A 25836-nucleotide genomic window follows, 5' to 3' on the forward strand; every position below is an offset into this window, starting at 1 on the left:
GCACAGGCTCTCCAACTTTTTCTTTGCCCTTGTTAGGGGCGGCTTTGGATGGTCCAGCAGCGGCTGGATCCGGCATGGGGGCATCAGCACCACCTCGAACAGAGGTATCCTCGTCCGAGTCGCCTAGATCTCCGAACTTACTTTGGAGGCGTTCCATCATGCGTTGCATTCTTTCGGAGACGCGCTCCTGCTCAGCAAGCTTGGCCTTAGTGGCCACCAGTTCTTCGGCTACTTGGACCAGTTCTGGGTCCTTCTCATAGTAGCAGCCGTCCTTGTAATAACCGTCTTGGACATACTCTTCTTCGTCTTCTAAGTATGTTGTATCTTCGGTACTGACCTGATCCTGGCGGGATGTCGGGTCTTCACCTCGGTAGTCTAAGGGTTCGCTTTGCACCACATCTTCCATCACGGTATCGGGGTTGACCGTAGCATTTTTGTCAACAGCGGATTTTCGCGTAGTCACCATCTCTTTAGTACGAAGTGAATACAAAAAACGTACACAGAAAAAGAGCTGACTAACAACTTCCTACAGCTCTCAATGAAAGCACCAAAATGTTTACCGAGTTTTTCGGAAACGAATAACTAACAGAATAATAAAAAGATAAGAACTGTAGAAATACTGAAATGTAACTAAACAAACAGTGTTTTTACGTGGTTCAGGCGTTAACAAGCCCTAGTCCACGAGTCGATGTTATTATACTTGGAAAAGGTTACAATAAGATGGCTGGTGCATAAGAACTTCACACACTCCCAATGTTTCTCTCGGGTTCTCTTGAAGAAGATGAAGCTAGAGAGATTTTTGTAGAGTTTTTGCTATGTGATCTCTCGGTCCCCCTTCTTCTTGTAAAATGAAGAGGCCTTTATAGCTAGGGTTTTGGATTAGGGTTTTCCTTCACGTACATAAGTCTTAATTACACCAGCCATAAATAGGGGATACAATTACTGTAGTCGCATGGCTACAAGACTCTATGTGGGTATATTTACGTGAAAATATGGGGAACACACAAAGTCAGCCGTCTTTTCCAAGTTGTCAGCGGAACAGTAGGCAAAAAAGGTACCTTTAGGCGTGCTGGGATGTGTGCGGCTTTGTCCTGACGGGCGTGTCAGGCGGGATCCTGTGTCAGACGGATATCATTCCAAATATGCCTTCTCCCGGACTCGACAGTTCGATTTTGTTCTGTGCGAGGCACGGAACTGTTTCCGCGGAGACCACTTGAAGGGCCTCTCCTGGAAGGGGCCTCCCCGAGGGGTATCCTTCGGGAGTCCGGGAGAGTCAACGAGTTTCCGTGTTGTGCTTGCTTGGAAGAGTAATCCGGATATCAAACAGGGGAGGCGAAGCCTTTCTGTCCATCCGCGAGCTCTGGTCACCTACCGTGAAAGACATCGATAATTCTGCTTCCCCGAAGTCATCAATCTAAACGCTATCCGGAAATCTGGATAACATTCACTTCAATAAGGGACTAGAAACTTTTTTTTCTTGGTGGATTTTTGGTATCCACACTCTCCAAGCCACAATGAGAGGGAAAGTGAGTAGAATGAGAGAGAGGGTTGTGGGTTCTTGTGATTCTTTCTTTTCTTTTCCTTTTGTTTCCTCTAAGTCCTTCTAGAGTCTCAGCTCCTTGAGCTACGTTTATCCTTTTTGTCAAAAGTCACAAATGCCCCTTAAGTCTATCTAAGTCCTCAAGTATCATAAAGGGAAATTTCGTCATTTGCCAAATCCCGCTAATTCCTCAAGTGTTCCCATAAATCCCCGTCTAATCCCAACCTGTCCAAATCATTACTAAACCACTACCCGATACTCGATAGATCCCGAACACACTTTATGTTACCAAAAATACCCCTAGGCTCCTCTCGAACCGAGTATTCGACCCCATTGTGACTTTCTAGATAAACTGCTCCCTAGGACCGTCTCGGATCGTGCATCACAAATATATCACTACTCACTCATGGTTTCAATCATAATTAACACATATATCACATTTATGCCCTCAATAGGCTAAAATTACAAATATGCCCCTAATAGCCAAGTAGGGTCCATATGCATATTTAATTCACCTAACACATGCATTTCTAATCACAAAATAATCAAATTCATATATTTACTTAATTAAATCAATTATTGCCCTCCCGACACGCTAATCAAGGCCCTAAGCCTTATTAGCAAATTTGGGACGCTACAATCCATATGTAGTTAATTAGAATATTTACTCCCCAAATGATAGGGGAATGTCTATTAAATTTTGATTAAGGGCATTAATGACCCAGGCCTCTATAAACAGGACTGAGGTATTTTCTTGTAAATGGTTCAGAACTTTAGCTAGTTAAACATTGTAAACTCAGAGCAATATATACGCTGCCTGAGACTCCATTGAAGTTTACTCAAACAAGCTTCAAACTCACTAATATCAAGACTCGTGGACGATGGCTCTTTTATAGCCTGAACCACGTAAAACCTCTGTGTTATTTTCTTCTAATTTCTGCCGAGTTCTTAGATTAGGTTGATAGTGAAAAAGGCAGTCAACATGAGATATTATGAGATGTTAATTCTATTAGTAACAACAGACATAGTAAAATGTTCCAAAATTCATATTTAGTAACCTAATTAGTAGATGGTTACCAAATTTGTTCTCAAATTCTGATAGATCAACTTGGAGGTTATGAATATTGAGTACAGATGATGTGGTTTCCTTATTTCCTTATTAGTAGAGCTCTCGAGTAACTAAGTTACATATTAAGAGAGGCTAGTACTATTAGTAACCAAACTAATTTGGTAACTACGTAACCAAATTAGGAATCGAGTTATGAATATAGTAGCTTCTTTGTTTAAGGTTAGGTACAATAGTCGTTACTAATGCATTCGAACGTATATTATAATGCTTACATTGGACTATAAGTCATTAGTAAGCATCTCTAGAACATATTAGTGGTATGTACTCAACGGGAACATGCTATAATAATAAACACTATATATTACAAGTAAATGTCAAACATACTAGTATAATACGGGGTGCCAAACACACCCACTATCATTAGAAATGTGGCATAATTAATTTTTTTTCTTTACAAATTTATGGAACATAAACAAAAGATTTTGGATAAAAAAAACTATATAATAAGAATATTTAAAAACTCTCATAAAATTACAAACATTTGAAAAAAAAAACTATAAATTATGTAATTTCCACTTAATTTTATTATCCCCCAAATGCTACAAAAGACGTTTTTCTTTTCTTGCGAACATCTCTCTGATCCTTGTCATCAACCTACAATGTATAGCCAAAACACCATCTTGATTCATTACTGTCTTTCTTCTGAAATAATTTAGGTTAGAGCCATGACAGTCTAATTTTAAGCACATTGCAGCAGTGGGTTAAGAAAAGCTGAAATGGAGCTGTTTCAGTCATTCCGAAAAGTACCTGGTAGCATGGATCCTGTTCCCTATTTCCCACATTTATGATTTCAGTTCACTTAAGACCATGAATATAGAAAAATTAACTTGTGTTATTAAAGCCATGTGCAGCACAAATAAAAGTTCTTTAAGGATATTACATTTCTGATTCAAATCCAATATTCCAAAATCCTTCAGGAGTCATAGGAGGAACATACCTATACCGATGCCTAGAAACACCATCATGGTGTTCACAGCGAAAATTATTATTAGTATTATTACCCTTATCACTGCAAAGAACAGCATCATAGAACTTCTTACATTGCTTGCATTCAACTCCTTTCAAATTCTCCCGTTCAGCTTTCTTTCTTACAGGCTCCACAAATTTGAAACATTTCTCTCCAGCATTTGGAAGCGGTATCTGATTCTGGTTTTGTGGAATAAGATCAGCAGTCATATCCTGTGTCTCATCATCTGAACCATCAACAATCTTGTCTTTTGTACTTGGGACTGGGGGATTGCAAAGTTCTTCTTCCCTTGTGGATTTGTTTAGGTTTCCTCTGATGCTCTCCAAAGGAGTATCGAGAAAATCATCATGTGGGTCAGGCCCTTTTTGACCTTGATGAGACCTAGTTTCCCTCCAGCAAGAGGCAGGCCGCTTTCTACCAATTAGTGGCGCCGATTTCACAGCAGAAGGACACTTAGGTGAGATAGGGAAAGTACGCATAGGAGAGGGGCAGCTCACTGATTGAAGTGGTGTGTCCATTTTCACATCCTCCAAATTATTGTTGACAGTGATTTCATTCTTCACCTTGATGTCACATGCAGTTCCAGAAGTATCTTGATTTTTGTCTTCAAGAACTGCAGGCAACAGATAAAACCTCATTCCATGATCTAAGGGAAGAAATTAAGCATGAAAGAATTCAACTCTGCCAATTTCTCAAGTGAAAAAAAAAATAAGAAAAAAAGCGTTCAAAAAACATCAGACCAGAGTTGGATCGCAACCAATTTTTCAAAAGTAAACGTTATAAAACTAAAGAAATTGTATTTGCATAGCAAGGAACTTTAATGAGCATAATAATGCGCTTATGTATTCACTTTCTGTAAATGAAAGGAAAACAAAACCAAATCTTACTGGGGGAAGTTATTTGATCTTGATTAGACCTCAATGAATCAATTACATCTTGTAATTTATGTTGGGAGGGCAAACTGTCCCTAGTAACACCAAATTTTGAACACAGAAAATTAAACTGAGATTTAAGTCTTTTGTAGGCATCAATGACATCCCTTCTTTTCGTCTTCTCAGAGAGTAACTCGGAAGATTTTGTTTGAATTTGCTCAAGTGACTTGTTATACAAATCCGTAACCTCAGTCATTTCACTTGTCCTGCCTCTAAGCTGTACCTGTAGTTCATTAACTTTCCCTTGTAAACCATTTATTGTCTCCAGAAGAAGTTTTTTCTCTTTCTCGCTCTCATCCAACAGCTTCAACATTTCAGAGCCATTCAACTTTGTTTCCTGACAAAAAGGGTTTTGCAACCTCTTTTCCTCAATTTCTTCTATCTGTGGCCCCAGCTCCTTTTGGAATTCACAAAAGTTTTCTTCCAAACCTTCCAATTTGGCTACTAGTACTTGTTTCTCTTTTTCATGATCATGGAACCGCTTCTCATAATTCATGATCTCCTTGTCTTTTGTTTCGATCTTTTTGAGTAAATTTTCTCTCAGTTCAATCCCTTTAGCTACTTCTTCATTCTTTTGTCTAAGCTCCAACCGAAGCTCATTTTCCTTCTCTTTCCATTCAGTATATGCAGCCATTCGAGCTTTGGAATAGATCTTCTGAAGAAATTCTGATTTTGATTGGAATGTTGGGAAGAGATGACTACAAAATATGTCTTCAATTTGAGAAATCCTATCTTTTGCTTCCTGAATTGTAGCAACCAGTAATGTACTAAGCCCGGAGACATACTTCACCTCATCGCTATCTGTGGGAGAACCCCATTTTTGAGAATTTTGAAAGTGACCCTCCATCTGTGGAATGATGATAAACAAAAGAACAAGGGAAACTGGACAGTATGTAATATGAGACAATGTCCAAAATATGAGGCTGGGATGAAGACAATTTAAATTGCTTAAACCACTGAATGAATTTCACACTTGTTACATACTATATTTTCTCACAACAAATCATTTATGAAGAAAAATAAATAAGAGAAAGATCACCAGATACAGTTGCCAACATGAACAGCCAAGCTGAACTTCCCAAAAAAAAAATTATTTCCTTTCACGGATTAATAATTTTATACATTAAAAAAACCTAAAAATGAGATCTGAGAAACGGAGACATGAAAATTAGCAAGGATGGTGGTGTAAATTAAAGAAAAAAGGGTTAAGACAGTCATTGGTTGGGAGACGGCTGGGGGAATGAATATCTAACCAAAGTTTCGATTCAATTTTCTCCAGAATTTCTACAAAACGTCAAAGAACACACATATGGGTGGTTTTATAGATAATTATACAGAAAGATCTGATCTAAGTAGCAATGTACAATTAATTCGGTAGAGGTTTTATATGCTAATCTACTTAAAAAAGCTAAAAAAAAACACTAAACAGATTAACATATATATTATATAAGAAAAATAAAAATATAAAACCATTACTGACCTGCAGACTGCTGCCGAGAGTCGAAGAATGTAGGAATTAATTGAAGGAAAATAGAAAAGAGTTGCTGGAAAACCCTAAGAATAAAAAGAAAAGAAGAAGGTGTAAATGTACAAGAGTAAGGAGTGTCGTTGTTGGATTGAATTGGAGCGTGTATTCCGAAATTGATAGTAACAGCAATTCACTCAGTTTGGCTTTGGCACCAAAAACCCTCTCATTCTCGAACTTCTTTCTTTCTTTCTTTTCCCTCCATTCGGATGGGTCGGATTGCTATTACATCACTCCCTTTCGAAAAATATAAAATTATATTCTTTTTACAAAAATATTTATTGAATTTTTTTTAGAGGAATTTATTGAAAGTTTCTTAAAAAAAAATACATTTACCGAAACAATATATTTTATATAAAAAAATGGAATACTATATGTTATCCGTGGATAACGTGGCAAACATTTTTAACACGTGGCTGACACGTGACAGAGGTTCTGTTCGACTATTGACCAGGAAGATTATCCTAACATAACATTTGGATTTCATATGTACACATCACCACCTAAGCTCTCCACTCAAGGCTGGGTGAGCTTTTCATTCCCTTTACATGCACCACATAGCACCCATGAGCCAAGGCCCAGCAAGAAAACACAATACAGGATGATATAATATCAACAATGATCATAATAATCATTCAAGACTATCAGTCCAAAAAGATAAGTGATAGTCACAAAAGTCACTAAATTGGGTATAGCTCCCTTTAGCCTTGTGACGATAGGACCACCGGGGCTTAACAGATAAGTGAACTTTTCACTAGCTTAAAGCAGGATAGGTGCATGGTGACTAGTCACCAACGTAACCTTCCTCATGACCATAGAGTCATAACCCTGGAACATCGTTCCCTAGCCTTGTGACAAATGGTCACCTGGGCCTCAAGCCCTGGCTCTGAGTAACTAGCTTAGACTAGTCAAGCGATTATAAGATTCATCGACCTTAGGGTCGGTCCAGCGTTAATGCCTTAGAGCCATTCCACCCTATTGTCGATTAGATGTAATCTTCATTCGGCCCTGCGTTCAAGACGCTTATGTCGTTCCTGACTCTTAGGTCAGTGTCCCTGACTAGTCAGTGTCATAGACAAGTAAACAATATCCGCTAGCATTTAATATGCAATCAGTGTCCACATTTATCAACCAACATGCTCAATAGCAATCATGCATGTCATATACACAAGGTGCAATTTTCTTACCTCAGGTTCAAGCGAGAAATATAATAAGAACGACTCCTGAGAACGATCAACTTTTTGGTTCTTTAGTGGTTACCTAATCATAACCAATTATAACCTCCATTATTTTAAAAATAAAACATAACCTAAATCTTAAATAAATTCGTTACAAAATCAGGTGCGGAAAATACATAGAAAACATAATTGAAATGACTAAAAACAACTTCGTCCTCGAATCGTTCATGCAGTCCACCGAATCCATTCTTCCTCAATACACAATCCCAAGCCACCAAGAATCTTCCCGCCGCCATAATTATTTTCCTGCACATATAAAATAAAGGAATGAGCCTAATGCCCAGTAAGGAAAAATCTACTAAAAGCATGAAACATAAACATAAACTATAAACATATAACATATAACTATAAAGACGTATACCATATAGAACTATACTATTAATGGCCATTATGACATGTGATAAACCATCTATGTCCCCTGTCTAATATTTGAGATAGGTTAGATCACATGGTAGTATATGATAACCTATCTAAACCCCTTGTCTAATATTTGAGGTAGGGTAAATCATATGGTAGTATATGATAACCCATCTGGATCCCCTATCTAATATTTGAGGTAGGGCATATCATAACTATAAGCCTAAAAATGATAAACACTAGGGCACTAAGCAACTATGAGCCCTAGATAAAACATAACATAACGTACTATAGCATAAACATATTATACATGACATACACAAAAGAATATAGAAACTATCCTATTTTCCTTACCAATACTGGGACATGAGAACAAGGACGGGATTTTGGAACACTCCTAAATCCAATAATAGAAAGGTGAGTATTTCTAAAAGAAAAATATGAAAAGAAATGAACTAAAACCACCGAGAAGAAGAGCTTACCGAAAAGAAACCTCAAGTTCAAAGAACTTAAATGCCTAACCAAGAATGGAAAATATTGAGTTAGGATTTAAGTAGAGAAAAACTATAAAAACTAATGAAGCATATAGAAATGAACTAGGTATAGGAATACATTTGAATGCACTATAACCGAACTACACCTCGATATCGAAAACACACTATTAACCTTACTTCCCAAGTGTTTAATAAGCTTAAGATGATAAAGCTTATAACCCCAACCCAAGTGTTTAACACTCTAAAGTAAACCTAGCTACTTGAAGGCTCTAAACTCAGCTTGAAGAATGAAAGAAATGGCTGGGTACTAGGTCCTATTTATAAAGTTCAAGAATGAAAAGATCTTCTTTTAGCTTGAATAAAATAATTACTACTACTACTACTACTACTACTAGTAGCTAAGTAAAGTTCTTGGACTCTACAAAAATGGTTCCATGGAAGTGACCAAAAGAGAGTCACATATAAATTATGGCCAAAAGGGTGCCATGGAAGTGACCAAAAGGGAGTCACATGTGAACTTATGTCGTGTGCTTGTGATTTTATGTTAAATGCTTATGCTTATGTTGCTTATGATTTTATGTGGAATACCTATGTTGGTGTTATTTATGATCTTATGTTGAGTGCTTATCATGCGATCTTGGACAATAGGGATGTCATGATCTTATGATGTATTATTATGTTGTCTATAATCTTGTGTTTATGATTATGATCTGATGAGGCATTATTATGTATATAATTGCAAATAATCTTAGGTTTCTGATTATGACTTATGATGATAATGATTTCTATAGGAATAGCATGTAAATGACTTTCGTTTATGCTTTTATAGTTGTATTTTCTTTCTTTGATTGTACTTTCTTACTGGGCTTTTAGCTCACCCCTTTACTTTACCCCTTTCAGGTAGATGCTAGTTTCTCTTTGGCACGCGTGGTGATGTGGGGCGTTTCGTGGTCTAAGCATGTATGTCGTGGGGTGCGGATGAACGGAAAATGATCGAGAAAATGCCAATGAACGTTTAAGAATTTCTCGTGTTAATTGTAAATCCTAGTTGGACCTTACTATTTTAAGTTAAAATTACATGAAAAACTTTGTACATTTATTTTTAACAAATGGGCCCATAATGCATGTTTTTATTAAGGCCCCACTGAATCTTTTGAAAATTGTGGTATTTTTTCTAAATAGTAACGATTAATGGTCGTTTGCAAAAGATAGTAGATAAGGGTGTTTTACAATTAGTATAGTATATCTGTTAATTGCATTGTGGTATATCAAAACACCCTATTATTAATAGTTATATAAAAAAATGAAAAAAATATGACACATAAGTTGAAGATGAAGGATATATATGTTATTTGTCTTATGACATATTCAATTTAACTATAATTTATCTTAAATAGAAAATAGTTGATGGTATATATGTTCATTAACATGGTATATGTTTTATTTGTATTGTGGCATATCCCATTGCTTATGGTCAAATAAAAATCAAGTATGTGGTATATAAGTTTAACATAAGAGTTTATATCAATTATTTTTGTTACATTTAAAAATATGGTACATATATTTATATAAAAGTGAATATATATGTTGTATTCCATTCTTTTCAAAATTGTATACAAAAGCTATAACTTAGAGTAAACTTCTTTCTTTTTTAAAAAGTTAAAACAAACATGATTGGAGTGTATGAGTTTAACATCATGGTATGTTTGGTTTTTGTTCTTTGATATTTTAAAGTTGTTTACTGTGTATGATTAAAAGAAAATGTTTATGGAATATAATTTTTATAATATAGTATTTTCTTTCTTTACAATCACATATATCAAAGATAACAAAAAAATATATAGAAATGTTTAGACACGATTTAACATATAAACTATACACTCAAGTTTTTGTACAAAAAATTTCAAAAGAAAGGTACATGTGGTGTAATGTGGTAACTTTTCTAAGCTATATCTGAATCGCTTTCAATATTTTTTTTTCTCAAATTTTCCTTTGCCCAAGCATACAGTTCTACATCTATTTTTTTCCCGAAAGAAAGGCATTTTCCTGTGTGTGATACCATTTACACCTATGTTTGACATCAAAACTTTAGCTCGCTTGATGACATACATTCCGCAGTCAATTTTCCATTACATAAAAGAAAAAAAATAATTAAAAAAGAGAGAGAAATACTGGAGTGTAGAAAAGATATATACCAAAGCCCAAACCATATGTACACGTGAATAAAAGTGATATACCATAATTAAAAAAAGATATATACTAAATCAAAAAACGTATACACACATAAACAAAAGTGATATACCAGAATTGAAAAAAATATATATACCATGTTACAAAGCATATATATGCATGAACAAAAGTGATATACTAGAGTGTAAAAAAGATATATATATCAAATCAGAAAGTGTAATATCCGCTTTTACTAGTAAGGGTATTATGGTAAGTTGTATGACATTATGTGTTTAATTAGATGAATTATGATGTATGTTCATTATTGTGAGTTCTGTCAAGAAATCCACTCACACGTGTTTCTTCAAGTATTAGGGGCCAAAGTGTAATAGAAGTTGTGTATTGGGGGTCAAAGTAGAATTATGAGTTTTATGATAGAAAGTGTAATTATCAAAAGTTAAAACTATTAGTTTTGGTTGAAAATTACAATAAGGGTCTTAAGTGATTATTAAGAATAAATTTAAGGTTGGGGACAAAAAAGTCATTTGGTTTTATACGAATTAAGTCAAATTAAATTATCTATTTATAAGAAAATTAGGTTTAGGTTTAGTATGATTTTCATATTTGGTTTTGGGCGATAGACTGAAGGGGAAACAGACCAAGAACAATCTCTCATTCTTGACCAGAGTTTTTGAAAGCTTGAGGTTTGAAGGAGATCACCAATCTGAGCTATTGAAAGGCTAGGAATCTCATAGGCGGCAAGGGTCTGAGTTTTGGTGGTTGGATCTTGATCTGTAAGTGTTTAACTTCTGTTTAAGGTTTTTGTCAATTTATGTTTTTAAAATTATGAGATTGTTATTATTGTTTCTGGGTTGATGAATGTCTAATATAGATTTAGAGATGTTAATATCTTGGTTCCAAGGATTAGAAACATGTTAGGATAGTTGTTGTGGGGTAATATTTGAGTTCCCTAGAGTTTTGGGATGTTTTGAGTCGAAAGGGTTGAGAAATCACATAAATTTCAAGGTTTTTTTTCCATAGTGGTGTCACGGCTCAAGTGATCAGTGCCACGATTCAAATGCATCTCTTTAAGGCTAAAATTTTCTCTCTGACTTCGGTAGCGCCGCGACTCTATGGGAGGGCATCGCGGCTCAAATACATTTTTCTGTTATAATTTTTGGGTTTCGTATTTTGACCATAACTTTTGACCTCGATGTCGGATTTGGATGTTATTTATATGGTTGGAAAGCTTGTGAAAAGATATACGGTCATAGAACCTAAGCCAAGTTTAGATATTATTACTTTGGAGTCAGAATCATGAACTAAGATTGGTATTAATCGATTTGATCGGTTTTGTTTAGGTTTGGCTAGAGACGCTTGAACAGAATCACACTTGGGTTGTTTATCAACTTAATTGCTGGAATTCAGGTAAGAAAAGTGGACACCTGCACATAGGGTGTACACTTTATGTACTCTATGGTAGAAACTATTTTATGTGATATGTTTATGCTAATGCATGATTTGTGCTAGTGAATGTTTATGTTTAATGAGCTTATATGAAATTATGGTTATGTGTTGTGTATTTGTATGCGATAACTATTTGGCATGCTTATGTTTAAAATTCATGTCTACGCTACAAAAATGCATGCTTATTGTTATCCAAAAAACAGGCACGGATGACGTGGCAAGTGATTTCTGGACACGTGGCTGGCACCTGGCGGAATTCTGCTAGGGCATCGACCAGTAAAGATATTGCAAGAAAAAAGCGGTTGAGGTTTACCTGCGACCAGTATGGTCGCGCATTCCGTGTGTCTCACGACAATTTAATAAAGATCTTAGTCAATCCCGAGACAGTCTCCCATGATTTCCTGAGTATTCGATTATTTAGGAAAGAATATTTGTAACAAATTAATGTAATCCCCCTTGAGCCTATAAATAGAGAAAGATAGCTCAAGGAAGGGACTCTTTTGGCTTTCTGATTATCTGAGATTAGAGTTATTCTATTTGAGATATCGTTTTGTTCTTCAGAGGTTTGTGAAACTCATTGAACCCTAGTTCCTTGATCACTCCTTTGAATCCTATATCAATAAAAGATCAAGTGGACGTAGGTCATTACCAGATTCTGGGGCTGAACCACTATAAATTCCTGTGTGTTTTATTATTTTTGTCATCACATTCATTTCAACGTATTTGTCCACATCAAGCATATTTGACTATGTGTCAGTTGGCCAAAATCAGGGTCAACATTATGGTGCTTTCATTGAGAGCTTGATATTGTATCGTTGAAATATCAATGGTGAAAACTACCAAGAAAACTGCACAGGCGGCTGGCGCTGCACCATATCACCCGCCTCCTCCTCCCCCAAACGTGACCGAGGATGAGCCACATTTGTAATTCGATGAGGAAGAAATGGATTCCAAGACGCTAAGGAATACCCTGGGGGTATTGCAGGATGAACTGGCCAATCTGAGGGCCAGCCAGGAAAGTGCTGCCGAAATTATGGTGTAGCAGCAACAGGAGATTGAACGGCAGCACCTGGAACTGAGTGAAAGACAGGCGGAGATGGATCGTCGCCAAATGGAGGCCATGGCAGCCCTCGAAGCAGCCCTACAACTGGCTAGGAACCAGGCTGCACCTGCCTCGCAGCCTGATCAACCTACGAATGGACCGCCCCAGAGGGGTCCTAATCCTAGCCCACCTATCCAGCCCTCGAGCCCCCAAAGGCCCAAGCAGCCACTGGTGCCTCAGGACGATGTCCCGTTGAGGGACTCTGAGGCGCAGCCTCCATCCCAAGCTGGTCGCAGCAATCCCCCGCAACAAAGGCAGAATAGGACTGGGCAGCCGCCTCGCAGTCCTAGACGCCATAAGGGTGACGAGCCAAACCCTCCGAGCAGAGGACAGCGTCCTCCTAGTAAGAGAAGGAACTCAGAGTCAGGCTCTGCGGTCCGAGGCCCCCCACGGCATGATAATGCACGGGGACCTACCGACCAACGCAGGCCACCCTCTAACGCTCGGGAGGTTCCAGCCCGGGAAGGAAACCGAGGGAACAGTCGATCCCATCATAGCCAATCAAGATTCAGAGATGGCCATGGTTATAACGAGGCCGACTCAGGCAGAGGAAACGCCAGTCGAAGGAATGAAGAAAGAGGTGGGGGCAGAAGCCTACCACCTAGGGATGACCAACCTGAAAGACGGGACGCTAGGGGGCAGCCCAGACAAAATAACGTCTTCAACCGGCTCGGAGCTAGTGAGCAGCGAAGGAGAGACGAGGATTTAAGAGACGTACTCAATGATCGCCGGGAGCGGCACGACGAGTACGTCCCCCCAGCACCAGAGGCCCCGCGCGATTCCTGGCGCCGTGCAAGCCCAGATAGATTCCCTTAACCAGGCAGTGCAGCAGCTGGTCGGGGGAAGAACATCTTATATTGACCACGATAGGAGAAAGGACACTCCTTTCGTCCAGAGGATAACTATGGCAGAAACTCCTAGCAAGTTTAAGATGCCTACGCTTGCGAACTTTGACGGGTATGGTGACCCGGTATCTCACGTCAACAAGTTTGAGATACAAATGGACATTCAGAAAGTGTCCAAAGACGCTCGGTGCAGGATCTTCCCTGCAACACTTTCTGATGCCGCACAGGAGTGGTTTTTCAAATTCCCTCCTGCAAGTATAGTTTCCTGGGAAATGTTCGTGAAGGAATTTTACGGACAATTCTATGCGGGTCGTGTGCACCCAACTGAGGCAAATCAGCTGGTCAAAATACGCCAGCAAGACGGAGAGCCACTGAAGGACTACGTCCAGCGTTTTATGCGAGCAGCTGTTGGGGCAAAAATAGTGGGAGAGGAAGGCAAGATGATGGCCATAACTGCAGGGGTTAAGCGCCGCATGCCTCTCTGGGACAACCTTAGAAAGCATGGGGTCAGAACTACCCAGGAATTTTTGGATCGAGCTGATCGGTATATCAAGCTCGAGGATGCCATTGCCAATGAAGGAAAGCCCCCATGCAAAGACAAGGGGACAACTGAGCCCACCAAAGCCGCCAATGGGTCGAAGCCCAATGGCAACGGCAAAGGCAACGGGAACGGCAATGGCAATGGCAAGAATGGGGGAAATAGCCGCACAATGAGCCTTCCACCTCTGACAATAAATGAGCCAAGGGTAATCATAATGAACCTCGGTTCACTAACTACACTGTCCTTATTGAGTCTCGGGGAGAGGTTTTTAAGGCCACGAGTTCCAGTGTGCCTTATAAGAAACCTGCCCCCATTCGAAAGGATATTTCGAGAAGAGATACTACCAAGTTCTATCGTTATCATAACGACTACGGACATGATACCAATGAATGCAACCAGCTGAAGGATGAGATCGAGTTCCTTATTAGACAAGGGCACTTGAGAAGGTATATGCGGGCCTCGGGAAATTCCCAACGAGAAGCTCCAGGTGGAAATGAGCAAGCGCCCACACGCCAACGCTCGCCACCTTTGTAGCCTGATCCCGTAACTGGCACATTGTTAACCATCTGTGGAGGCCCGCACCTCGTGGGAAACAGTGGAAAGGCCAGGGAACGATATGCTCAGACTCTGTGCCACGACTAGGACATCGAGATGATGACTGTGGACGGCCGCGTGCCAAAAAAGGCTCGGTCAGAAGAGGGTGAAATAACCTTCTCTAATAGCGACGCCCAACATGTCTGGTTCCCACATTCTGATCTGTTGGTCGTGGATATCCAAATGGCCAATATGATGGTGAAAAGAGTGCTAGTTGACACAGGAAGTTCAGTGAACATCCTGTATAAATCTTCGCTGGAACGCATGAAGTTGTCCGTTAAGGACTTGGAGCCCTGCAACCAAACAATATACAGCTTCTCTGGTGAGGGACTCACCCCAGCGGGGTCAATCAGACTTCCAGTGACAGCAGGTACAGTGCCTGCTACCAGAACATTACTCGCTACTTTCATAGTATTCAATTGTCCCCCGGCGTACAATGCGGTCATTGGAAGGCCTATACTGGTTGATCTTCGAGCCGTCACCTCAGTATGGAACTTAGCCATGAAATTCCCGACATACGCAAGGGTAGGACGCGTGTTGGGAAATCAGAGGGAGGCCAGGGAGTGCTACAACGCCTTAGTCACAAAGGCGAAGAAGGGAACGTCAAAGAGCACTCCCCTAGATAGGTTGCAGATGGCTATTGATACACAAGCCTAATCCGGTGATGAAGTCACCAAATAGGGTGTTGCCCAAAGTGAGGATAGAGATTTAGATCCTCGCTTTGGGGATTTGAGGAAAATGTTGGACCCGTCGAGGACCTGGAAGAGGTCCAACTTGACGAAAAAGACCCGACCAAAGTTGTGAAGGTCGGGAAAAACTTAGAACCAACCACGAAGCATGCACTGGTGGAGTTTTTGCAGAAGAACCAGGAAGTCTTTGCCTGGTCGCACAAAGACATGGCTGGGATAGATCCTGCAGTTATCAGCCATGTCCTGAACATAGACAAGAGTTTTCCACCCGTGCAACAGAAAAGAAGGCTGCTCGATAAGGATCAGTCAAGAGCCTTAAAAGAAGAAGTTGAAAGATTAAAGGAGAATGGGTTTATCAGGGTGGCGTTTTATCCATCGTGGGTCTCTAATCCAGTGCTGGTTCCCAAGCCTAACGGCAAATGGCGAACCTGTGTGGATTTCATAGACCTCAATAAAGCCTGCCCAAAGGATTGCTTCCCACTCCCAAGGATCGACCAGCTGGTCGATACAACTGCAGGACATGAGATCCTTTCCTTCATGGATGCTTACTCAGGATACAATCAGATTAGTATGCATCCCCCTAACAAGGATCACAACAACTTTCGGACCGATAGGGGATTATACTGTTATAAAGTAATGCCCTTCGGACTGAAAAACGCAGGTGCGACTTACCAGCGATTAGTTAACCACATGTTTAAGGAGTTGATCGGAGTAAACATGGAGGTGTACGTAGACGACATGCTGGTAAAGTCGAAAAAAGCAGAAGGACATGTGAAGGATTTACAAGAGTGTTTCGATGTATTGAACAAGTACCAGATGAAACTAAATCCTCTCAAATGTTCCTTCGGAGTTGGATCAGGGAAATTTTTGGGGTTCATCGTTAATTCAAGAGGAATCGAGGCCAACCCCGACAAGATAAAAGCCCTAATCAACATGAAATCGCCAGAGAGGATCAAGGATGTACAAAGTTCAACTGGAAGAATTGCCGCCCTAAGTAGATTCATTTCCAAGTCGACGGATAAATGCGTCCCTTTCTTCAATCTACTTAGAGGCAACAAGAAGTTTGAATGGACAGAAGACTGCGAGCAGGCTTTCCAATCCTTAAAGGCCCATATGGCACAGCCTCCTATTTTATCGAAGCCTATCGAAGGAGAAACTTTGTTCATCTACCTGGCGATCATCGAAGTCGCTGCTAGTGCGGTACTAGAACGAGAGGAAGAAGGCGTACAAAAGGTTGTTTACTATGTAAACAAGAGGCTAATCAGAGCAGAGTTGAGGTATCCTCCCATCGAGAGGTTAGCTTATTGTTTAATCTTGGCCTCAAGGAAGCTACGTCCTTACTTCCAAGCCCATCCCATTACAGTCTTAACTGACCAGCCCCTTCAGCAAGTCCTCCAAAAACCAGAGGCGGCTGGGCGGTTATTAAAATGGGCAGTCGAACTAGGGCAGTTCGATATTACATATTCCCCGCGAGCAGCAGTAAAAGGACAAGTCTTGGCTGATCTTATTGCAGAGGTCACTGAGCTTCCAGACGACGAGCAGTGCGAAAAGCCTAGTGCGCCTGAGCCCCAAGATGAAGCTCCTTCATGGAAGTTATTCACGGATTGATCGTCCAACGAATCTCATGCGGGAGCGGGAGTGATTTTGATAATGCCGGAAGGGCATCGATTTCACTGCGCCATTAGGTTCGACTTCACAGCATCGAATAATGAAGCCGAATACGAAGCACTCCTCGCTGAATTAAGATTGGCAAAAGACATGAGTATAAAGGTGCTGGATATTTACAGTGATTCACAGCTGGTAGTGAATCAAGTTCTTGGGGAATATCAAGCACGAGGCCTCAAAATGGTGGCCTACTTGAACAAAACTAGAGATCTGTTGGCTCAGTTCAAGAAGTATACCCTCCAGCAAATACCTCGGGATCAGAATTCGAACGCAGATGCCTTAGCCAAACTCGCAAGCACGAAAGATGCTGACACTTTGAATATTGTGCCAGTAAAAAGATTGAGCGAGCCATGCATACGAGCAAATGAAACCAGTATGGAAATCCGGATGGGAGACACATGGATGGCGCCTTACTTGGAATATCTTACAAATGGTGTACTACCGGCAGATAGGAACAAAGCCAGAACTCTTCAAAGGCAGGCTGCTAGGTATATACTGGTCGATGGTGTTCTATACCGAAGAGGATATTCCATGCCATTGCTCAGATGTATTACACCAGAGAAAGCTAAGGAACTGATGAGGGAAGTACATGAAGGCTTCTGCGGGGATCACGCTGGGGGGCAAAGTTTGGCGAAAAAGATTCTGAGGCAGGGCTATTTCTGGCTGACTATGAGCGAAGACTCAATGGAGTTTGTGCGAAAATGCGATAAGTGTCAGAGATTTTCCAGGATCCCGCGCGCAGCTCCCAATGAGTTAAAACAGATGCAGAGTCCTTGGCCTTTCGCGATGTGGGGTATAGAATTGATTGGATCCCTGCCAACGGGAAAGGGCGGAGTGAAGTACGCAGTCGTAGCAGTCGACTACTTCACCAAATGGGCCGAAGCTGAGCCACTCGCTACCATAATGACCAAAAAAGTTCTTGACTTTGTCATCAAGAACATTTTTTTGCCGATATGGTTTGCCTCACAAAATTGTCTCAGACAACGGCACCCAGTTTGACAGTGACTTATTCACAGACTTCTACGAAAGGCACGGGATTATTAAAAGTTTTTCTTCAGTCGCGCATCCACAAGCAAATGGGAAGGTCGAAGCAGTGAATAAAACGCTTAAGGACACCCTAAAGAAAAGACTCGAAGACGCTAAAGGAGCATGACTAGAACAGCTGCCTGAAGTACTCTGGTCGTATAGAACTTCTCATCGAACAGCGACAGGTCATACCCCGTTTTCCCTAGCATACGAGTATGAAGCAGTGTTACATGTCGAGTTAGATCCCCCCTCACACCGACGCATTACATACGACCAGAACCAGAATAGCCAACTGATGATGGAGTCCCTAGACTCAATTGAGGAGATACGAGAAAGAGCCCAACTCCGAGTTGCTGCATACCAGCAGAAGGTCGCCCGGTATTTTATTTCAAAAGTAAAAGAAAGGAAATTCAATGTCGGTGACCTAGTGCTACGACGAGTTTTCTTAAATACCCACGACCCCACTGCTGGAGTGCTCGGACCAAACTGGGAAGGACCTTACCAGATTGAAGAAGTCCTTCATCCGGGCACCTACAAACTTGCACGCTTGAATGGAGATCTCGTTCCACGCTATTGGAACGGTGAACACCTGCGCAAGTACTACCAATAAACAGTCATTTTTAAAGAACTGGCTTGTATTAATTTTTACTTTTTATAAGTTTCGAAAAAGGGTTAGCCACGTTGTATGGCTAATTTCTTATAAGTGTAAGATCTTTCTAAGATCACTCGTAAAGACATGTTTAGTCCATTTTTAATACGAGATTATAAGGGACTGTGCGCAGCCAGTCATTCTTGCCAACCTTTGTAAATTTATTTTTACAAGTATTTGTTCATTACGTGTGTTGTTTTGCTGTATTATAAGTGTTATGTTTACTATCGAGCAGTAATGTTCGCACAGGTCGTGGTCAAGGCAAGTGACCAAGGACCTAAAGCTCCTCGATCACTTGGGGGGCATATAAGGTACATTGATAGCAAAGCATACCAAAAGGTATGTAAATACATGAACAAAATGAGTGAAAGCATGCTACGGTACTTAGAGTAATTTTCAAATTTTGTATTTTGTTAAATCAAGCCAAAGTACTATGCTAAGTTCGGTCATGTGAATAGATGTTATAATAAAAAAGAAATATTATAATATCATAAGGCATTCTTTTACACCGCAAGCATCACTGCTTGGATGTAATTGTTTAAAGTAAAAGGGAAAGTTTGCTGCCCGTGCAGCAAATTTAAAAATAAAAATTTAGTCTTTACATCACGACCCGTGGGTCGTGTAATTGAAGAAAAATAAAAAGAGAATAAGTTTAAGGAGCAATAGGAGTAGGAGGGTCTTGCTCAGCAGTCTGGTTGGCCGTATCCTCAACAACCCCTCCTTCCTCTGCGTTAGCGGCCAGCTGGATGCTTGGGGAAGCAGGGACCCTTGCTCTTTCTTCTTCTGCAGCCAATTGAGTAGTACAGCAGGCCAACTCAGCGTTCCTGACATCCTCTGGAAGGTAGTTAAAGTTGGCACCTCGGTTGTGTTTCCAATAGTCGTAGAAACACCGAAGTGTCGCATTCTTGTACCTCTCCAGATCTTTGGCATTGGTAAGCTTCAACTGCTCCACCTGGCTCTCAAAAACAGCTATGGTCTTGTCTTTAGCAAGGAGATCCTCCTTAAGCCTCTTGACTTCATGATATTGGATCCGACTGGACTCCTAGAAGTCGTCCTTCTGCTTCTTCAAAGCGGCCTGAGAAGCTTCAGCCTCCGCCAGCTTTGCCACCGCAGCATCCTTCTGCTGGGTGACCACCTCTAACTCCCCAACGTGTCTGGCCTCTGCAGCCTGAAGCTCCTCGATGGCTTTCACCTGGAACTCCTCGACGGCCTTTACCCGAGCCTGTTCGATGGTAGCCAGGGCACGGGTGCGAGCAGCAGTTATTGTCAGCATGGACTGCAGTCAACGAAATAAAAGTTAGACTATACTACAAAAAGGAGAAGCAAAATCCAAGAGGAAAAATACTTACACTGGCCACTTCGTTAAGAGCCCTGTTGAGGATCTGGTCAACCCCCATACTCTCAGCTTCAGCCATTGCCTCCCTACAACGGTCGTGCTTTAAGATATGAGCAAGGCGGTCTTTAGCTGATCGCAGGGAGCGGCTCAAGAGTTTGGTCCCAGGAAGCTCTGCTTGCGGGGTGTGCTCCCTTCGGGCCGCAGGCGGAGGGTTGGCAACAGGGGCAGCCTCCTTCTCAGCAGGAGCAGAAGGCTGGGCAGAAGCTTGTCCAGTAGGCACATCCTTGGAAGGATCATCTGTTTGACCCTTCTTGGCCGAGGGTCCTTGGCTTGATTCACCATTGTGCCTCCTGGATGTTTTTCCGTCGAACCAGGGGGACTTCTTCTTCCTCCTGAGCCTGATACAGATCGAAAACATTGGGAGTAGCCATCTCTGCATATAGAGAAAAATATGCTGATAGTAAGATAAAGGCGGATGAAAATTCATGGTAAAACAGAAAAGAGGTCACAAAGTTTAATACCTGAGCTACAACTACTGGTCGCTATACTACTGACTCTATTAGTCATACACTCACTATCTGGCACGAAGAAGTCTGGCCCTAGATTTGGAGTATACGTAAAATTGTCGTCCCCATCAAACAAATGACAGGGAATTGGCAAGTTATTTAAAAGCAAGATAACAATACCGTTTTCATCTGAGGATTCATCCAGGTCTATGACAGACTCTGTTGCCTTTTGTTTCCCCTTGCCTTGGGGCGCAGTAGGCCTCTCTGATGAAGGGTCGCCAGTGGGTTCCCTGATTGTAACCCCCGTTGGCCTCCTTCGTGGAGGGGACGCCGGGGGTTGCTGCTCGGGATCCCCCTCGGCCATGGCATCTGCTACCACAGGTCCTCTTGTTTCATGGCGAGGAGCCAGGAGGCCAGATAACCTCAGATTTTCATCAGTGACCAGGGACTTAACGCTTTTTTCAGCGTCTGCCATCTTGACCAGTGCATTGGACCTCAACACCATGTCTGGTGTTGGGTTCGGGCGTAACCATGGTCCTGAAAGGCACAACATACTTTAGAGAAGTGCGTGAGAATTTATTAAGGAAAAGTAGCGACCAGTGAAAATAGCATTTACCTCCTCGAGCGAAGGCCAGGTTGTTCGTAGTCATGTCTGGCGTGAGGAAGTACTCTCTATTGTACTGCCCCACGTTGGAAATGTGGGTAGTGTCACTCAGAAACGTTCGGCTAGTTTCCTGGTGACAGAGATGGAAGAATCCCATCCCGTATTGTTGAGGGTTGGACTTAAGGTCGAAGAGAAAATTGACCTCATGAGGGGTGGGTTCTGGCCAGTTTTTGAGTTTATAAAGGATATAGAGTGCAGCCAACATTCTATATCCGTTTGGAGTAATTTGAAAGGGGGCGACACCAAAATAGTTGGCCACCCCCTGATAGAAAGGATGTAGAGGGAGGATAGCCCCCGCCTCTATGTGGTACCTGGACCAAGCACTATAGACACCCCCTGGCAGGTTAGCTCTTTGGTCAGTAGCAGGGATTGTGAGATTAACCCCTGTAAGAGGATACTTCCTGCGATAATTGGCAAGCATCCGGGGAGTCACTTGGCTGGTAGGGGAGAGATACCACTCGACATCAGGAAGGTTTTGATGCCAAGGGTGGGCCCTGACTTGGATACGAGGGTCTGGGGCGGCATTTTCTAGACCACTGGTCGAGGGAACCCTAGCCTGTAAATCAGGCTGGGCAGGAGAATTTGGACTGTTTTCAGAGTCAGGTCTTTTCTTACCTAGAGACTTAGAGCGGGCCATTTGAGGTGGCGATGGATGAGGTCTAGAGGAAACTCTGGAAAATGGAATCTCGTGGACTCGGTCGGTCGTTGTTCTTCGCCTTCAAGCAGCTGGGCAAGAAGATCGTCATCGATGGGCCGCTCACCTCCCCACAAACCTGGCATTAAAATCTGTGAACAGAAGAATGGGGAGGTGAGGATGAAGAATTTTGAAAGTTTTTTAGAATAATGCTGGTCGAGTATAAAAGTTAAGCTTTTATACAACAACATTCTAGCAAGAAACTAAATTTTTCGCACGAACAGTTTGAAAAACAGATCAAAAGTGAAAGCAAAAAGTTTTTTTTGAAAAAGCTTTTTCAACTCCTTTTAGGGCGGGAAAAACTTGGTCTTTTAGCTAGCATAAAAATCGAATTTTTACTTCAGTTTTACGTCCTAAAAGTCGCGATCTCAACTATCAAACTAACTCGTAACTCGTTAGTGGCAGAGAGATATCAGTCAATACAGTATCACCCATTAAAACCCCTACTAACATGCATCTCAACCCAGAAACGAATGAACCCAATAGTCAGTCTACAGAAGCATGCACGGCAAAAATATAAGGCATAAGAGTCCAGAAACTTACCAGGATAAAGGTCGTGGAGATTTGAGAAAATTTTTGGGCGTTGAAGAACTCACAGACTGAATCTTGGAACGCTGAAGGACGATCTCTAGATGAAAACGGGGGCTCTGGTGTTAGGGTTTCTTGAAGGAGTAATGGCTTGCGTAAGAAGAAAAAGGAAACTTTGAGGGGACTATATATATATTTTTGTCTGTAGCATTAAAAGGAAGTAATCATCAGTTTCCCCTTTTTAGAAGCATGGGGAAGGGTGATGGCCGTCGAAAGGTTACTTGGGAAGTGAAAAGCCGTGATTAGACAAGGGTAGGTTGGTTTTTCCAAGATTGCACGAATTGTTCTAATAGGTCTGGTGGGGTAACCGAAGGGTCATTTCCTCAAAAGTTTATTTATTGCTCGTAATAAATAAACTTGGGGGGCAAATGTTATCCAAAAAACAGGCACGGATGACATGGCAAGTGATTTCTGGACACGTGGCTGGCACCTACCGGAATTCTGCTAGGGCATCAACTAGTAAAGATATTGCAAGCAAAAGGCGGTTGAGGTTTACCTGCGACCAGTATGGTCGCGCATTCCGCGTGTCTCACGACAATTTAATAAAGATCTTAGTCAATCCCGAGATTGTCTCCCATGATTTCCTGAGTATCCAATTATTTAGGAAAGAATATTTGTAACAAATTAATGTAATCCCCCTTGAGCCTATAAATAGTGAAAGATAGCTCAAGGAAGGGACTCTTTTGGCTTTATGATTATTTGAGATTAGAGTTATTCTATTTGAGATATCGTTTTGTTCTTCAGAGGTTTGTGAAACTCATTGAACCCTAGTTCCTTGATCACTCCTTTGAATCCTATATCAATAAAATATCAAGTGGGCGTAGGTCATTACCAGATTCTGGGGCCAAACCACTATAAATTCCTGTGTGTTTTATTATTTTTGTCATTACATTCATTTCAACGTATTTGTCCACATTAAGCATATTTGACTCTGTGTCAGTTGGCCAAAACCAGGGTCAACACTTATGATATGTTAAAATTGCATGCTTACGTTATACGATACTTGTCCAACTCAACTTGGACTGTGTCTTTTCATGAGTTATGATTTATGTTATATTATTGTTACTGTTGTTGATTTAAATTTCCTATTAAAGTTATGGGGTTGTGTCCTACACAGCTCTTCTTGCTCGACTTTGGCTCATGGGTACTTTGTGTTGCAGGTAATGGCAAAGAAGTGGTTACAACGCAATAAGTTGGAGAGCTTTGGCAGAGGGCGTACATGTCAATGATTTAATGATCAAAGGGGATCGGGCTGTAACACCCTGGATAACCAAGGTCGTCACACTATGTGTTTTAAATAGTGCAAGACTTGCTAATCAAGTCATTTAAATGAAAATGTGATCCTAGAATCATAAACAAGTTAGGGTTAAGATATTTTTGCCGTAAACAGACAATTTCTCATTAAAACAATTGTTTGGTACATGGGATCCCAAAAACAGGGTTTAAAGGAAAGATTTACAAAATTCCAAAAGTTATATACAATCAAGGCCACTCTAATGGCAAAACACACATTTTAGGTTTTTGTCCCTGTACAATCCCTTGATCGTGGCGGATGAGCAGCTGACAATGTACACCTCTCCCCCAGAGCTCTCCAACTCATGGTTGAACCATCTTACCCTTGCCATTACCTGCACCACGTAGCACCCGTGAGCCGAGGCCCATAAAGAAAACTATATAACATAGCATAAACAATCTAGACAATTAAATAATTCATAAGATATTAACCAAATATTTATCAGGCACAAAATCGGTGATGACAAGCAAAGAATCATCAGTCTATCATCCAGCTATTCTACAAGCCATCAACATCAGATTAAAAACAATAAACACATTCATAATCAACAGTTTATCAAAATCATCATACAACATTCAGGGTTGACGCACTTAGGTCGCACCCTCTATTTAACCCACTGACTTTGTCTCGCTTAGGCCGAGCCCAGTGTTTAACTCACTAAATCTGGCTTGGTTAGGCCGAACTCAGTGACTATTTTTTAGTTAACCTCAGCTACTAGTGGTCGAGTCGCGTCCTGTGTGCAAATATCAATTTCGACACTCTTAGGCTGTTTATTTCATGCTCTCATGACATATCATATTCATATAACAATTGTATTCAAATATAGGGAGCCCTTAGTCCCATCACAGCCACACAAAAGGGTGCAGTTTTCTTACCTTTACTTTCTGAGTGAAGAAGGTGTAATGGTTCCAAACATGGTCCTTAGCTCCAAGACTTGGCGATAAACCTAGTCACAAACCATAAATAGAACCCTCATTATAATTCGATTCCGTAAACTAACTTCGGGGCCAATCCCAAGCTCTCGGGGAGTCCAATTCCACCAAACGGGGTGGTGGAATCGACCCCCAAGCCCCTGGACAACAACTCAACAAAGTACCCAAAAATCAGGTTCTGGAGGCAAGGTAGCGCTACAACGCTACCAGAGGGGCGCTACAACACTACAGTCAGAAACCTAAGCCCCTCAGAAACGCAGCCTAGCGCTACAGCACTAGCACCAGAAATGAAAATTTATGGGTTTCTCCCTTCGAACTTTCCCGAGCCAAAGCTCCAAGAACTCATTCCAATCATCAACCAAACACAAAATTGAGTCCATAATTACCTATATCTCATACAAAACAACCTAATAACATCAAAAACTTGGCTAAAACCCTCACCAACACAGAAATCAAAACTGAGCTTTGAAGCTCAAGAACCCTAACTAAAAACTAGAGAACCACTCAGAAGATTGAAGAAATCCTTACCTCAATGACAGCCAAACCCTCAGCCTTAATCCTCCAATCCTTGAGCTTAGATTCCCAGACTTCCCAGTCGAAACCTCACATCAACTCAACTCAATTCTATGCAAATTAACTAAGTTCATCAACTACTTTACACCTAGAAACCCAGCAAAATTCAAGGATAAACTGAAGTTCTTACCTCAATTTGGAGCCCAACTTTCCAGCTTAATTCCCCTCCAATTACTTCAAAGTTCATAGCCCCAAAGGCTAGCCTAGGCTCCATTTGATTCACAGCTTCAAATTCAACAAGGGAGAGTGAGGCAGAGAGGAGAACGTGAGAGAGGAGAACGTGAGAGAGAGAAGGGGTGAGCTGAGAGAGAGTTTTCTTT

The 25836-nt window shown here is 41.1% G+C and overlaps 1 protein-coding gene across 2 annotated transcripts; it reads right to left on the reverse strand.

Annotated features, from left to right (window-relative positions):
• Window positions 1-3483: 3483 nt before the first annotated feature.
• Window positions 3484-6316, reverse strand: LOC133800634 (protein gamma response 1). Of its 2 annotated transcripts, none has more exons than XM_062238657.1 (3): window positions 6049-6316; window positions 4524-5415; window positions 3484-4249 (listed from the first exon to the last, which is right to left on the reverse strand). In XM_062238657.1, exons 2-3 carry the CDS (start codon window positions 5413-5415, stop codon window positions 3546-3548), a joined length of 1596 nt encoding a protein of 531 aa, XP_062094641.1. In that variant the 5' UTR covers window positions 6049-6316; the 3' UTR covers window positions 3484-3545. The 2 variants fall into 2 exon arrangements, with proteins under 2 accessions (XP_062094641.1, XP_062094645.1); XM_062238661.1 differs by having other exon boundaries at window positions 4524-5450.
• Window positions 6317-25836: the final 19520 nt, after the last annotated feature.

The sequence above is a fragment of the Humulus lupulus genome, chromosome 1 (genome assembly GCF_963169125.1).
Source record: "Humulus lupulus chromosome 1, drHumLupu1.1, whole genome shotgun sequence".
Classification (NCBI taxonomy): domain Eukaryota; kingdom Viridiplantae; phylum Streptophyta; class Magnoliopsida; order Rosales; family Cannabaceae; genus Humulus; species Humulus lupulus.

Coding starts and splice junctions, on each gene's coding strand:
- LOC133800634 (XM_062238657.1), bottom strand. CDS start 5,415: ATGGAGGGTCACTTTCAAAATTCTCAAAAATGGGGTTCTCCCACAGAT. Junction 4,250..4,523: donor AGATCAAATAACTTCCCCCA/GTAAGATTTGGT, acceptor TGTTGCCTGCAG/TTCTTGAAGACAAAAATCAA.